Source organism: Folsomia candida, unplaced genomic scaffold (genome assembly GCF_002217175.1).
Source record: "Folsomia candida strain VU population unplaced genomic scaffold, ASM221717v1 Fcan01_Sc007, whole genome shotgun sequence".
Classification (NCBI taxonomy): Eukaryota; Metazoa; Arthropoda; class Collembola; order Entomobryomorpha; family Isotomidae; genus Folsomia; species Folsomia candida.
This window is the reverse complement of record NW_019091199.1, coordinates 4392888-4408763: the sequence shown is the minus strand read 5'-3', so window position 1 is coordinate 4408763 and position 15876 is coordinate 4392888. Positions and strand designations below refer to the sequence as shown.

General features: G+C 45.4%; 1 protein-coding gene across 9 annotated transcripts in view; it reads right to left on the bottom strand.

Moving 5' to 3' along the window:
- The window catches only part of LOC110852393 (agrin), a 68143-nt gene that overhangs the window by 29921 nt on the left and 22346 nt on the right, over positions 1 to 15876 (bottom strand). For 2 of the 9 annotated variants that reach the window (XM_035853494.1, XM_035853493.1), the window contains exons 2-3: positions 5265 to 6214; positions 5119 to 5154 (exon numbers count right to left, since the gene is read on the bottom strand). The exons of the other annotated variants lie outside the window; for them this stretch is intronic. In XM_035853494.1, the coding sequence (XP_035709387.1) occupies positions 5119 to 5154; positions 5265 to 6024 (796 nt within the window). In that variant the 5' untranslated portion in view covers positions 6025 to 6214. The remainder of the gene's footprint in view (positions 1 to 5118; positions 5155 to 5264; positions 6215 to 15876) is intronic. 9 annotated transcript variants of the gene reach the window in all.

Sequence of the window (15876 nt, the reverse complement as noted above, 5' to 3'; positions counted from 1 at the left end):
GATGATGAGATGATCAGACGGACGACTCCCATTTCCACAACTTTGTGAATACGTTTGCTACTGCGAAATGCATGATATTTTCGATGGAGGGAAAGCTGATCGGTGAGGTGTGCGAGGACTTGTTTGCCCAATTCCGGTGATATTATGATCACTCGTTATTAAAGAGTATTTGTATCGCTGTACTAAATTTGATAGTAAAATGCAGCTATTCGCAAGACCACGACTTGTCTCCATGTATAACCAATTGAAGTGACAATGGGGAGCACTTGAGTGGATAATAAACAGTGAAGCGTTATTCGCCCCATCACAATAATGATATTTGCAACAGAGTGACTCTCAAAGGTGCTTCTCCGCCGAGAGACTGGGAGCCATCGTAGTAGTTCATAAACCATAATATTCTTACTACGACATAGGTGTACACACACGGACATGATGCAGATCAAGGTGGGCACGATTAGCCACGGCGACACGAGACACAACATGACAAATCCGCATAACAAGTACAAAACAAGAACATACCGGCGAAAGTACAAAGGATGTGCACATTTGTGGAGAAAGTGGCACTTTACTTTATGTCCCCACTTACTTAGTGCACTTAGCATAAGGATAAGCCCCACCAAAGAGGGTGTCAACCCGCAGTAACCGCAGACATATGTGCATAGTCTCCTACATGGGAGCAAATTTGTATAAAATAATCGCACTATTCGCAACCCCACTACTTTCCTGAGACAGCCAGCGTTGTTCGCCACATGATGAATCTCTCCGTGAGGAACGTGTTTTACATTTTTGGTTTGTTTGGCTTTTGAAATTGTGTGCCACACACGTCGCACACAATTTGAGTCAGGACGAGAGGAGCTAAACTATATATGAAGACGATGGGACATAAATTATCAAAGGTAATCAACATTCAAAGATTTATTGTGCGCCCTGCCCAACAAGATTGCGGCGATTGTAATAAGTTGACAAAAGATATCATCGCCACCACCTCCAGCGTCAACAGCCCAACGTGGACGGAGGCATCCTTGCTTGTATTGTTTTATTGAGCAAAATGGGACAAAGTAAGAGTTTGTTGCTTGACACAAAGAGAGGACAATCGCGTCATTGTTCCATTGTCAACTGCGCCTTTAATTGTCTCAACTTCTCCTTCCTCCATTATCGCGGCTGCCCATTATCTTACATACTCATCCCTCGTTATTACTGCCGCTCCTGCTGCTCCTCAACCACCAACAACACGACGAGGACGACCAACAACACAATGTACACAACAGCTCGGGAGAGAAAGTTCCTGGAATTGCATTCACTCCTGGTTGACAGACCCAACTGCTGTGTGTGTACATGTGCGCATAGGATAATTCCTGGTCCACACAGGACGAGGAAAATTACATCATAAAACGGATAACACACATGCAACGGGGGAAAGCACCATGATGCATGCACATTCACGATGATGTAATATTCTGTACGTATGTAAAAGCAGAAATCCGAAAATTGCAATTAGGCAGAGTTTCGTCCCACTAGGAATGGAGCCTAGTCAGCGAGTGGGGTATGGATTGAATGGAAGGCGAGGGGGTGGAGGAGGGAGCTCATTAAGTCGAGAGCACCATGTTCCTTGTTGAGCGGATGCATTATATTTGCTCTACGACTGCACACAATCCCACGGCCCATTGTCCCCTGTACTCATTTATCTACCTCCTCCTATTATTCACATTCCGCGTACTCCAATGAATGTTGCAGACTCGTGAAATCAAAGAAAGTTAGTATCCCTCAATTGGAGGAGGGAGCCAAATTGACATAATCCATCCACAATGTGCACCTCCCAATCTTGGGCAAAAAGCACAGAATTTCAGCCTGTCTGTGTGTATCATAAATTGAACGACTCGAAAGTCACTCTCCCGCCTTGGACAGATCGAGTGCATATGCAGCGCAAGATAAATATAAAGTTAATTGAGGGTGAGGTTGGATCACAATTTCCTGATTATTTCCAAACTAAATCAGAATCTTGTTCTTCTTCTTGGGCGAGAAACGTCCCTCGAGCTCAAAAAGATTACATTACGAGTTAAGTGAGCTCAGAATGAGTTGGACCAAATTCGTGGAATTATGCAGCCTCGCAGAATGTACACACTGCTCTCTGAGAGACTTGCTTACTTTCTCCCTGACTTTCTCCGCTCTAAATATTTTTTGGGACAATAACGACATGTTTAATCTGGGACACATTATGCACCATGCACACACACGCCGCACATAAGCGGACTAATCTCCCCAAGCAAAAAACGTCATCTTGGGTGTGACCCTCTTCATGGGTTAAAACACATCGCGTACGTAAACGAGGTCTTTTTTGTTGGGAAAGTTTTTTAAATAGGAAAACTTTGGTCATTCCATCATCATCATGACCATCACGAAACGTTCTTATCACGAGAAAATAATAAACGGCCGCTGCCTCACGTTGTAACAACATCAACAAGTCGGGCATCTTGCGTCCCACGAATAAATACGACTCCCCCAACCAACCAGCCAACTATCTATTACTTCCTGGACGGGCAAGTCCAATAACAGTATTTCCACTTTTATTTGCATGTGTATGAAATCCTCATCCATTTGAGACGACGAAAAAGTTAATGAATGGGCAAATAAATTACACGGGACATTTGGGATTCAGATTCGTGAGTAAATGGTCATAGTTTTCTGGGAGAGGAAATTGGCTGCATGCCGCGCCTCTGTCTCTTTTAATTTACAATTTTACATCACAAGCGCATTCTCCTCGCTTATCTCCGCTTCAGCACGGACGGAAATTATTGCATTTTTCAACTTTTAATTCCCTTTTCTCATTCTATTTTCTCACCAAAATATGCACGAGTCCATTGACTTCTCGCGTACGGAACAAATTTCACGAAAAGATGAGAAATTATTATCGAAATTCCATCAATTTTTTTGAGCAAGGAAGTACCTCGAGCTTCCGGACGTGATTCAATATCCGTAATTTATGACACGATGCAGAGCGGAGAACTGTTTCATAAACAAGTCCGGAGATCCGCTTGACTTTCACTCTGAAAATATTATTACCTGGCACAAGCCAAGTAGCAAGTCTGACAGCCCAGATTTTTGAACCCGCTCCTCTCCGACTTTATTATGATCATTATTGCGATGGCATACAAGTCGTGTTCGCCTCTTATGCAAAACTCGGCCGGAACTTGAAGTCTGTCTGCATTGTTAAATAAGCTTATTTATTTATGGGGCCATACTCCAGCAGGTCACCCAGCTATGCAGGCATCCACTGGTAGGAGGAACAGCCTCCCCCTGTCTCTCGACTCTATTAGAAAAGTAAACGATGATAATTTGGTCCTACCTTTTAAGAAAATAGACAACAAGGTGTTGTTGTTGCTGCGAATGAGCGAGGCTGAGGAGGGGAGTGGAGTGGAGTATTAAATAAAAAGAGTCGACTAAAAGCCAAGCAGCAACCTTTTCTCTTTTCTCCATATTCCTCGCCATGCCCATCAGCAGCAACATAATAGAATATCGCTTCTCCCATGAAGCAAAATGTGAGCTGTTTATCATTCACGGCCGCCGGAGCATCCACGACAAGACAAACAACACAACACGTTTGATACTCGATGGTGGAGAAGGTTTAAAAAGCAGTGAAAGCGATGGCTTGTTCGCTCCCGTCGAAAAGTAGATTGAGTTTTGCGAGGTATTTCATATTCTTGGAAGGAATTTATCATCCCATCGCAAAGTATCGGGAAATCCGTATCAGAGAAAGTGCAAGTGAAAGGTAGTTGCATTATGAATGCTATCTCAGCCTGTAATCTGCTTTGGCTAAAGAGGGGCTCCAGCCATAAAGTCCTCTCCACGTTCTCCCCTCTGGACCAGGAGTGGTGGCTGAGAGTCATATTCTCCCTCATGTTCACGTGCATGCTCTCCTTTGTTGGCCGCCCGGCAAGGATGCGTTTAAGCCCTCTCAACCTAAATCAACTTCAAACTCTATCCACGAGTCAATTTTTTCCCCTTCTGCCACTTTAAGGGGATCCATGTTACCCAAATATTATGCTAGTGGCACAAGATAAGCCACATTTTTCCGTCATCCTCCATCCACCCACCCACCCACGTAACCCACCATCCAATACGTAAGCTGCTTTACTGTCTCTGGGATAATAATATGAATCAACGATACGACGATCGTCTCTGCCAGGACCACACCACTCGCACAAGTGCACGAGCCACGAATACGGCACGATTAATGAACACACAACTGGGGAAGAAAATGGAAAGTGAAAGCCATTTTTAGAACTATTGTTGTTGTTCTCTGTGGCGGTGGTTGCTGGGTTCTTCTATTCCCTCCGGCGAGGAGAGATAGGAAACGGACCCTTGAGTGAGTAATGGGGTGGAGAAGTGGCATGTTTGACTGGGACACTTTGTCAACGTCCACTCCCATCCTGGACACCAGGGTCAACTGGGAGCAGCTCAAAACTTCGCACTGTGACAAATGAACTCCCGCTCCAATCTCGGCTCAAAAATTGTCTTGGATGCGAAGAATGAATAAGTAGCCAAAAGTGAAAAATAGCTCGAGCGCGCATCCATCCACGGAGGGAAAGAGGGCGACGGCTCTGGAGGGAAAGACAATGAATAAACCCATCCGTCCGAATGCACATATGACTTTCTCCCCGTCTGAGAAAAGTGGCTCTCGCTTTGTTTGTTTGCATATGGCGCAAGGGTTCCGCGGAGCAGGAGAAGGAGAGCAAGCAATGTTTATGGAGGAAGGTTAACGAAGGGGAATGAATGCCATGTTTGCAGGATGTTGTTGTTTATTTGCCTCTCGGTTAGTTATGGAGAGCTCGTTAGTAATTTAGACCGTTTCTCCTCCTTCGTTCGTTACTCGTGGTGGTTTGGTTGGTCAGACTTTGTCTTAATTCACTCGTAGGAGACTGGATACCAACGGAATTAATCTCATCATCAACTCGGCAACCTCAACCCACACAAGACAACCATGGGCAACTGTCAGCACAACAAATGAGCAGGTTTCGCAATGATTCTATTACAACGTGGTAATTGGTAACAATAAACTCATGCCCTTGGTCGTGTCCTTCGCCAATCTGTATTTATTTAGCCAATAAGTTTTGCACTTACCATCGACAAGCGAGCTGAATGAATTTCTGGGCTGAACTGTGAAGGGGAAGCGTCAGAGAAAGAGAGTTTAGTAAAATTAAGAGGAAAATTAAGTAGAACATACTTGACACGTATTAGTTGTGAAGTGTTACATATGTATCACTTACATTTAAAGTAGAGGAGAGCACCCGAGAAGGAGAGGAAGAGAGTAAGCAGGAAAAGTATGAGAAGGAGGAGCAGGGGCAGTTTGGAGTACGGGATGATGCAGCCACCCCCACCTTCCTCCTCGCAACAGAGCGTCCCCCCGTCCCCACCACCATTTGTCGTCGCACAGTTGGCATTGTTACTGTTGGGCCCACCATTGCTGCGACCATTTGTCCCGTTCACAGACTGGTTTCCGGCGTTGAGGTGATTGTTGCCCCCGTTGGACACGACGACCACCGGAGAGCCTGCATCCTCCCCAAACTTCTCCTGGAGTTGACGCACGATGGCCTCTTGGCAGGGATTGACGCGGACCACACTGTTGGCGCCACCGGGCGCATTGCCGCTGCTGAAGTAAGCCTGTCCCCCGTTGGAGTAGGTGGAGTAGTTGCTTCCTGGGTGGTGGGGATGGTGGTGCTGTTGCTGGTGGTGAATGTTGTTGACATTCTGTTGCTGGATGTGGAGGGGACTGTTGAAGCCCAGGTCGGGCGAGAAGAGTCGCTGGTGTTGGTGGGTGTCATAGTCGGGCGGAGGGGGTGGGAGTTGCGGGCTGTACGCAGGGTACTCCCACTCTGGCTCGGTCTGGGCGTATGGGTGCTGGTGGATCTGGGGGTTTCTCGACAACGTGCCTCCAGTGTAGTGGTTGGTGACGATTTGTGGTTGCTGAGGATGCTGCTGGGCGACGGCTGTTGGGAGGTAGGGATAGTCGTTGCCGTAAGGCTCCATCCCTGTGGGGAGGGTCGTCTCACTTCGCACCTAGGGCACGTCGTCACATGATGACATTTCTTCTGGCCTGATTGTCACTGTGTTTCGAGAGGAGGTTGCATCAAAGATATTGTGATCACGACGGAACGACGCGTATGTCAATTAACCAAAAGTGAGCCCAACTCGGGTCGTGTTATAGTTCCTCCGGATCCTTCAGAATTAGAAGAGCGAGAAAAAAGAGAAAGCATAAGTTTTATTGGCCAGTTTTAGAGTTCAGATTTAAGCATAAGATCACAGTGACAAGCTTAAGATTCATTTTAAAAGCTATTTTTCGCAGCTGCCACAAATCTGGTGGAATTAAATTTTCTTAAATGCAATGAGGTTCTCCCACTACCACAACCCACCAAAACGGGTTCATATTTAGAACGTGATGATGCTGGGACAAATTAAATAAAGAGGAAGGGAAAAGGTTGTCCCCTTTCCTCGCCGCCGTGATTGTCGTTTGCCCCGAACTAAATGCATTATTCAGTGAATTATGAATCTGGTCGAGTCCTCGTCGTCGTCATGAAGAAGACGTGGGAATTGGGGAAGAAAGTGCCAATCATGATACCCATCCGCATAGCACCACTCCCGTCCTAATGCATATTTATACGGACCAGGACGAGCCATTGGGTCGGAGGGTGCAAATAGCACAATGCACCGTTCCTCCGCATTGGGAGAGCGTTGTAAAGTTCGACAGTGGTGGTTGGAAGGGCCCATCAGCTCCTTTGGGGAATGAGATTTGAATCCAAATCCGGCGGAATGGCAAAATAAAATAAAATTTCACCCTCCTCCTCAGGAAAGACAAGCAGAGAAAGAAGAAGAAGAAGGACTGCTACATTCCTCTAATAATGTGAAAATCCTGGAATGTGAACTTCTCAGAGATTTCCCCGGAATATTAACCTTCTGCCCGGAGAAAGCATCTCATCTCTTTCCCAATCTCTCTCTCTCTCTCTCTGCCAACCATCTCATCACCCCGGAAGAAGAAGAAGAAGCTGCTGGTGGTATACGTAATACAGCTCATGGTCGTCGTGGTGGGTGATAAGATAAGGCTGGAACTGCTCTGAAACAGCAAGTACCCCAATTACACATACCCTCAGTATGGCTACAGACCTATATTTCTGCCTGATCCCACGACCAATAACATAACATTACCCTGGCACACAACCAGTCCACTTTTCCATCCGTTGCTTATTCTACGTGGGCAGAAGTAGTAGATTCTTCTTCCCTACATGCATGGCTACAAATTCCTCTGCTCCGTGTAGAACAGGGGAGCGAATGGGGAGTAATGGGAGGAGAACTGCTCTGGCAAATGTGTATCGTATTGCAGTTAAAATGGCTGATAATGGGGATGCAAAAGACAGAAAGAATCCTCAACTGGATGGAAAGATATTCAAATGGATGAGAACTAAGCTGGGAAATTGGCCTTTTAGACTGACTGACTGACTCTCTCTCTCTCTGTCGGAAAAAAGCTGAGGAGAGGAAAGAACAAATTCCAGGACTGGAATACTAATCAGTTTACAGTCACAATTTCAACCAGAGATTCCATCCAAACACAAATCCCATGGAGAGAGAGAGATATACTCAAATAAGCTAAGGACGCAGACTTGACATGCTTTTTTCCCATCATCCCAAACAGTGAGATGAAAACTCAAAATGACAAAAAAGTTTAAATCCGCCGACCAAGAGAAAGTCAGTTGTTGTCTTCGTGGTTGGCTTGGGGAAGAACAAGGCATTTATGGGAGGTTGACGTCCCCTCCGTCCGTTTAAGGACGTCTTTACCGTTATGAGTGGATGGGCCAGATGCACCCTCCTCCAAAGGAGACAAGGTAGATATGCAGAATGAGGAGCGGTAGGCAAGCTGTCATTACTCATCAGGATGAGGGAGGGAGGGAGTGAGTGAGGTATTACAATTAGCGGTGATTTTCGAGAGCGACGAAGCAGGAATTTAACACGTCTGCTAAAGACTTGACTCCGCTCCCTTCGTTTTTCTTTCGACTTTGGTGTAATCATCTGCCGACATCGGAGACAGTTGCGGGGCCACCGCAACCGCAGATACGACCACTTTGCAAGTCGCACACGATTAATTATTCATTCCGGACAGAAAGAAAAATTCAGCGTGTTCACTAATTGCGCTCGCTTCCGAATACACAATCAGGAAATGAGAGACAATTCCTGGTCGTCGTATTTTTCGTGTAGATCCAGTATGTAGATCAGCGCATAGAGTTCTCTCACACACATTCCTCACGAACGCACCACGACGCGAGACCTAAACGCCCAAAATAAATGGTTTCCTACGGCTTTAACCAGGCCGCTAATCGGACCGAGTTTAATAAGCGGAGGAGGAATTTGGAGTGACAAAAAGTAGCGAAAGTATAAAAATGTTTGAGGAATGAATTCCTTTCCCGCAAAAGTTGAGCGGAGAAAGCCGCTGTCGACTTTCTTTTTCTTTTTGGGCGGTTGGTGCAACGTTCGGGAGGACGGAGCAAGTTTCTCAGTAAATCAGTTAACGTCATTTTTTGTAACAAAGTATTCGGGAAATTGATGGTCTAATTCCACTCTCAACTCCACCGGGATTGTGGGCGCAGAGAGTTTGGCTGGTCTTAGTTGCTACCTTCTCCCACCAACGACGCATCTCTCTCCCCACCGACGACTTATATACTTTCTCCTCGAGGAAGACACAAAACTCGAACAATGTTCAATAATATTCACAAAGTAGTCCAATTACAAATCTGTGTCGTCGCCCGTCTCCTTCCCGTCTCCGCAGGTAGGCGAGGAAGGAAAACATGGGAATAAGTAATCGATTCGCATGGAAGCACCACTTGAGAATTGACAAACTCCGGACTTTGACTCGCGGGAGGAGGGGGACGACTAATAAGGAACTAATTTAAGTTTTCTAGCATTGTGTTCCCATTTGCATACGCACCGAGAGAGAAATTCCTCCTCCTCCTGCCTCCACTCGGACTTTGGAGAAAGTTATTCCAATTTCTAATTGTGAGCAGATTTAGAGCGACTCGAAGAAATCTCATCTCCTTCAGAAAGCTCACTTTTGGGAGAAACTTGACTCTGGTGGAATATGCGACGGGTGAGTCCACACCGAGTCACGAAGGATGCACGGTTATGACCAAGTTATGGAATGCGTGGTGTGAAACCACGTGCATGGATGCAGCTCGAAGCACTCTGCTCGCAATTATCGCCCTCACCACCAGCACCAGGCCGAGAGTGAGGCTGATTGTTGTGAATTCTCGAGCTGTTGAGAAATGCAGCCCCAAATTAGTGGTGACAGTGGGAGAAATTAATCATCTCTCATTTGTACCTCAAAATTAATTCCGATCCACCACTCCCATTAATTCCTATTAAGCACCACCAGCAATATCTGCCTCTCTCTCTCTCTGACCCTGCCTCCCCTGTTCTCACCACCAGGAGCGTTTGCCTCTCTTCTTAACCCTGCACAGTGCGATTCCTGCGGGTGACGGGTCGCTTCTTCTTCTTGCGAGGAAGTCGTAGCTGCATGATTTATGAGACCGACTGGACAACAGATGATTAAATTTCTTGTGCATTTCACTCCTTGCACTTGGAAAATATCCAGTTGTAAAGTCACCTTTTTGACACAAAACCCATGTCGTGAACGTTGTCGTGAGCGGGGAGAAAGTTGTGTGACATGACAGAGCTACAATAATCAGTGGTGTCGTGTTTGTGACCCAACTTTTCCTCTTTGGCAGAGGGACGACTTCTCAGAGATGAAAGTATACGTAAGCTCTTTTGTGCTGGCGTCATTCACGTGTGTGTGCACCTGCTACTTCCTCAGAGTCGAGACACACGGGATTAGGCAGCCATGGTTCACACACACCTCCTTCATTCCCGACTTGACAATTCTTTTTATTTCGTTCCTTTCGAACAATGTCTCCGCTGGAGAAGCTGTGTCCCGCACTCGCTTAGTTTTTCTCTCTCTCTCTTACGCAGCTCTAATAATTTGTTGACTTTCCTCATCTCAGAACGAACAAAGGGATCGAGTACACTTGGGTCTAAGCCTCAAATGCGGATGAAAGGAACAAATCCTTATAATTATATCGTCGACTTGAGCTTAGGTACATATCCGCTTCTCAGGTGAGTGCGTAATGATATGCACATAATGAGGGAGCACGTGAACCTGCTGCGTCTCCCTCCAGGGGGCACACAACATGTCACAATAATAATGACGAACTTCCAGATCGTCAAGAAGACGCCGAGGTGCGTGTGGACTCCCCCAAATTTGCTCTGCAGAGCCCAAAGAGCGACTGAGAGTGCGATAACAATGACGAGTCATCTGATGGCTGCTGTAGGAGTGCAAATTCACAATGTTGCTAATTATCAAAGGGTCCCACCGTGACTCCTTTGTCCTTTGTCACACTAATGGTGATGATGCTAATGAACATTATTGCTCGCTCCCCGTACGTCGCACGGCCCTTCGGCTACGAAACTACAATGGTACAAAGGATGCCAAATCAAATGGAGAATGTGGCCGGAAATTTCAATTGTGCGTGGCCCCATTTGATGCAAGTAATCGCATATTTGTTGGATATTCGCAAATTGCTATCAATTTAATGTTTGCATGCATGTCTGCCTATCAGGACGACAAGTGATGCTTCTGCTCTGCTGGAAGGAGGGAGCCGCATATTGTTATGATTTATGTTTCTCCGTCGGAATAAAAATGTGGGTTGTTAGCACGAGGTGATGAATACAAATTAATCCATGTTTGTCAAACTCAGAGAGGAGGGAGTCTGAGGCACTTGGTTCTGGCAGGTGGTGGTGGTGGTGGTGCCGTGGTGGCGATTGTTGGGGGGAGAAAGAAAGAAAAACAGAAATCTGGTCTCAAAAGAGGAGGAATTTTGACATGTTGTGCTTTCCTTGTGTTGTGGGAGATATCAAAGCGGATGGAGCAAGAGAGGATAAAAATGGTACTTTCACGACGTGTATGTATGTTGTGGGTTGGGCTGGCTGTGCGGTGGAGAAATTTGTCTTGAATTTGAACGGATCCGTTTGGTTGGGTGGGTAGAAAGTATGCACAGAATGTGAAATGAGACGTCATGTTCAGCGTCATACTTTCACAAGCAGAAGCACACACTCTTAAAGGGGAGAAAGAGAGAGGCGATCACCAACCGTGTAGACAGCGAGTAATGTAGTAAACCTCGTCTGATGTGGTGGTGGCAGAAACACCTTGTTCCACATCTGCATACATACGTGGCCAGATGAAGGGATACAAGTTTGGTTTGTGTTTGATGCAAAATATGTGTGCCATGGTCAGGACGTGGTTTATGGGGAGGACGAGCGCGCACTATTATCATCCTTGCTCAAGATAACTTTGTCATTCCTCAGAATCTGTGGGTCGTAAATCTCGGATTTCTTGTAAAATTCCGAGGTAAACGGAAACCGAGGCGGATGTGAAGGAATGCGCTGCTATTACGACTCGCTCATTCTCTCTCCTTCCCCCGCGAGGTAGAAGAGTTAGTTCTCGGCTGTGGAGGATGAAGTCAAGATTGGGCCGACATTTAATCCAGCGAGCGTGCAGTGTAATGAGTGAAAGGACTCCTCGGCCACATTACTAATGTAGTGTTCCCAACTTGTGGAGAATTTCTTGCTCTGGTGGCCACGGAGAGAGGACGGAGGAGAGAGATTGAGTTACTTTTGGGCCAAGTGGTGCTATTCATTTCCACCACCAACACAACTCGCTCATAAATTATGCACCACTTCCATAAGCACAACCACTTCACTCAACAATGTCTTTGATTTTCTGAGAAGAAAGGAATATTATGTGCTCCAAAACCACGACGACTACAATAAGCTCGCCACTCCACATGCCCCCTGCATACCCACCACCAAACCCATTTCACAACATAGAACAACTACACTCACTCATGTTTTATTGCTCGGGAATAATAATCTGATCAGAGGGAAATCTTTATTAATAGCAACACTGGAATTTTATACATATTCCGACATAAATACTTTACCCACCTCCGCCTGCCTCCCTATAAATCTGTTGGTTTTTGTCGGTGCCAATTTCCGCTGCACCGCTAATCCAGATATCCAAACGGGGAAAGTTATGCAATCGCGTACGAATATCAAAGCTAGCCTTCGTCGCGGTTAGTTAATTGGCATCATGCTCGACAAGTTTAAATGAACACACATCCTGTGGCTACGAATAAACTCTGACTGTGAATAGAAATCACATCCTAAAATGTGCACATTGGTTGCATGGATGAAGCCCATTTTACATACAGTTTTGAGTTTGCAGTTGTGAACAAAAGTGAAAGTTGGGCATATACAAAGTCAGGAATTCATTAGAGAGCGAGACGCCCCTTTGTTCTCACCACCACCGTATCGCATCACTCACTCAACAATATATTGGCCAGCAGCAGAAGCACGAGCAGTGTGCAACTCCCGAGAGAATTAACATCTTTCCCCTTTTTATGCCCTGCACACCGGCCACTCGCATTAACAATGTAGTGCATGCAGGATAAGTAGACGAGTTACTTATCCCCTCTGCCACGTATTTATGTACAAGTCAAAAAATACGCACCGATTTACTACCCACGCATTAACTCAGAGTGGTTGATGGTGGCTGTGGTGGATTAACTAAAGAAGGCAAACCGTAGATATCTGCTCGGTTGGGTGCACTTTCTCCCCACTTTCTCCGCTGCCACTCTTCGCCCACGACGACGGAGAGGCTCGAAACATATGAGCAGTCAGGTTGATCTGGTGACGAGCACTTGGATCATTGTTGTACGGACACACCCACGCAAGGCTCCATACCCACGAGGGAGAAGGGAGAGGGGTACATTAAACGAGTGGGTAAACGAAACCAGGAAACTGGAATTCGTCGTAAATTGCAAATTGTGCAGTGCAAACACGAGCCGGTGGAATTCCTTCCCTTCTTTTGCACTTGAACGGCTCTGCTTTCCGTCGGATCGAGAGTGGAATAAATAAAGCTCGATCCGTCCTCATCGCCAATGATCTAAGAGATCCAACTGTTGTTTGTATGCTCGTTTTTCCCCTTTTTTATTCGAATTCTCCTCAAACATGGGTGTTCCTACGGGTGAAACAGAGTGCATTGCAGTCAGAAATAGTGGATTGGAGAAGGTTTGATTTTACAGGGAATTATTTAATCTGATATTGATACGGGATTCGTCTCATGTGCTAACTTTTCGGAGTACGCAATTTAACAAAATGTGAGCCTACAAATCAAAAAGTGTTTGACAGGTCGCATTCGTCATTTCCTCCTCGAGAGGGTGACGACAGGCTGACTGGAAAGTAGATGCTGATGAGAAGGCAGTCGTAACAGCAGTACGAAAAGTAATCCTGCAGCAGTTGGTTGGTTGGTTAGCTGAGGAAGAAGGAGAAGAAGGAGTCTCACTTAACGAGATCAATTTACCTGCCTCATGAGCGGAATGTCTAAAATGCCATTGACTCTGTTCTTCTTTCACCAAAATCACTTTCACTCTCCTCCAAGGAGCAAGATTCTCATCGCGAGATGCGATCCCAGTGCAGGACGCTGAGTGAACCTGCTCGGGATCCAAGCTATTGAGAGAGAGAGGACGAGATCCTAAACAAATCTTTGATTTCGAATCTAAGGTTTTGAAGGCATAAGAGACTTTGCTCTCTCGTGCTGCACGTAGATGTATTTTGTAAACTGTTTTGTTGTTTATTAGTGCAACTGAATTTGATGGATGGCTGGAAATCTGGTTGTGATGTGAAGAAATACGATGGGCGGTGGCCATCAATCACATGTCACTTATTGGATGAAAGCAAGATTTCATTCATTCACGGATCTCGTGCACTCCTTTTTACTTCGCTCCCGATCTCTCTGACCAATCACACCGACTTTGAGCCGTGTCCCTGTAGTTTGTTAGATACACAACTTTGGAGGATGAGAAAGTTGGCTACACATCGCAAACTGGGCGAAAATCGCATTTTCCCATTTTTCAATTTGGATTGATGGGAATTGTGTTTGGCAATGGATCAAAAGAAAGGATGCGCCACACGTCCACTTTGTCTACCTACCTACTGCTCCCAGTGCCTACGATTGAATAAGTGCGGATTTGGAAATTCTCAGACGATATGAACCAAACCGCACAACCAGGAAATCGGTGTTGATGAGATTAGCATCATCATCTCGTGAAAGCTGTGAAAGCTGTGAATCCATGTTGCACCACCTTCTCTTCTGCCAACCAAGGCACCTAAGCAAATAGCTGAGTCAACATGAAACCCTCACAACCCACCAACCAACCAACCTACTTATTTACGTGCACTTTGTCATAGCATAGCCATCAACACTTCCACTACGACCGAGACATTTATACGTAGCATTGCATTCGAAATATATGTTTCCCAACAATGGACTTCTGTGGAGTTCCTGTGTGCACAGAAAGTGCTGATCCACGGATTGTTTGTTGCACAACGTGATGAGCAACTTGAACAATTTTAATTAGTTAAAAGCTTCAAATTAATTCAGCTAATGAATTAGATGAGCGAACAAACATTCTTGCTGCTAAATCAACCCGTGAACCCGACTAATCAATACAGTTTACCCCCAACATTACACATGCATACATATTATTGCTATTTATGTCTCGGTCCACTTTCAAACTCAAGTTGCCAGAAAATGTACTCATATGAGGAACGAGAAGGTTCAATTATCATAATTATTACGCATATTGAGTCCGAGACGCTATGCAAATACGGAGTTTGTCCGAAGTGCAAATATTGATATTTGCCGAGCGCAATAATAATAATAATAATAGCATAGGCACAAGATATGTATGTACGTACGGGAAAACTCCCCTCATTTCCTGGTGCTAATTGCTATCCTATACGCTTGGACATTGAGAGAACACCTGTTCCATTCCCCATGCAGGCCAAGTTTTTCCTCAAAATAAAAAAATAAACTTTTTTTCGCTTACTTTTATTGCTTTTAATGCAGTAACTGGAGGAAGAAGAGGCCTTTTCTTGTGGGAGTCACACCAAAGCGAACTTTGTTCCTTCATGTCAGCCATCAAGGAGAAGAAACAAGGCTTCGCCACCACCACGCCAATACAAAACAAGAGAAAACCCATCGGGGAGTTTCCTCGCTCGGAATTGAATTAATGAGCACGGCTTCAAATAATTGTTAGGATTCTCTTGTAGCGAAAAGAGTTGTGCAAAAAAAGAGTGGATTGGTTGGTGGCAGAAGTGGAATGAAAATGAAACCAATCCATGTTTTATTTCATGAGAGGCGCTCCCATTGTTTCGTGCGCTTCTATCATCACCCATGAAAATAAACACAACTTTCTCCTCATTCTCAACTCAATCCTATCCGTTGACGGCTGGATGGGCGAGAAAGAGTAAATAAATTTAAGACGGCGGCAATACTTTCTCCTCTTCCCGAGAGGCACGTCGACACGTGGCCCAATGCCACGTACCAGGAGAACCTTTCACCCGACTAGCAACATTTTTTGAAATCCGATTCGCCCAAAAATTTTTTCACAAATACTTAACCACCCAAATCGGGATTATCCAAAAAAATAGATACCCAGCTCAGACAATTGGTTCTCAAACCGTTGCATCGGTCGTGGTTTACATTCCGTCTTTGGGGCCATGTCTGCAGATTGTTGATCGGGCTTCTGTGCTGTTCTCGCTACCCTGACGTTTGATGGACTCGGATTCATCCATCGAGAGAGCGAAAGAGAGTGAAAGCAACGGCTGATGCAATTAAATGAAGGAAAATAAATAAAGAGTGAGAAGGAGAAAAATGTCTCATATATTTCCACCGTGGATGATGGACAGCTCATGAATTTCTTTATGAGACATGAAAACCAA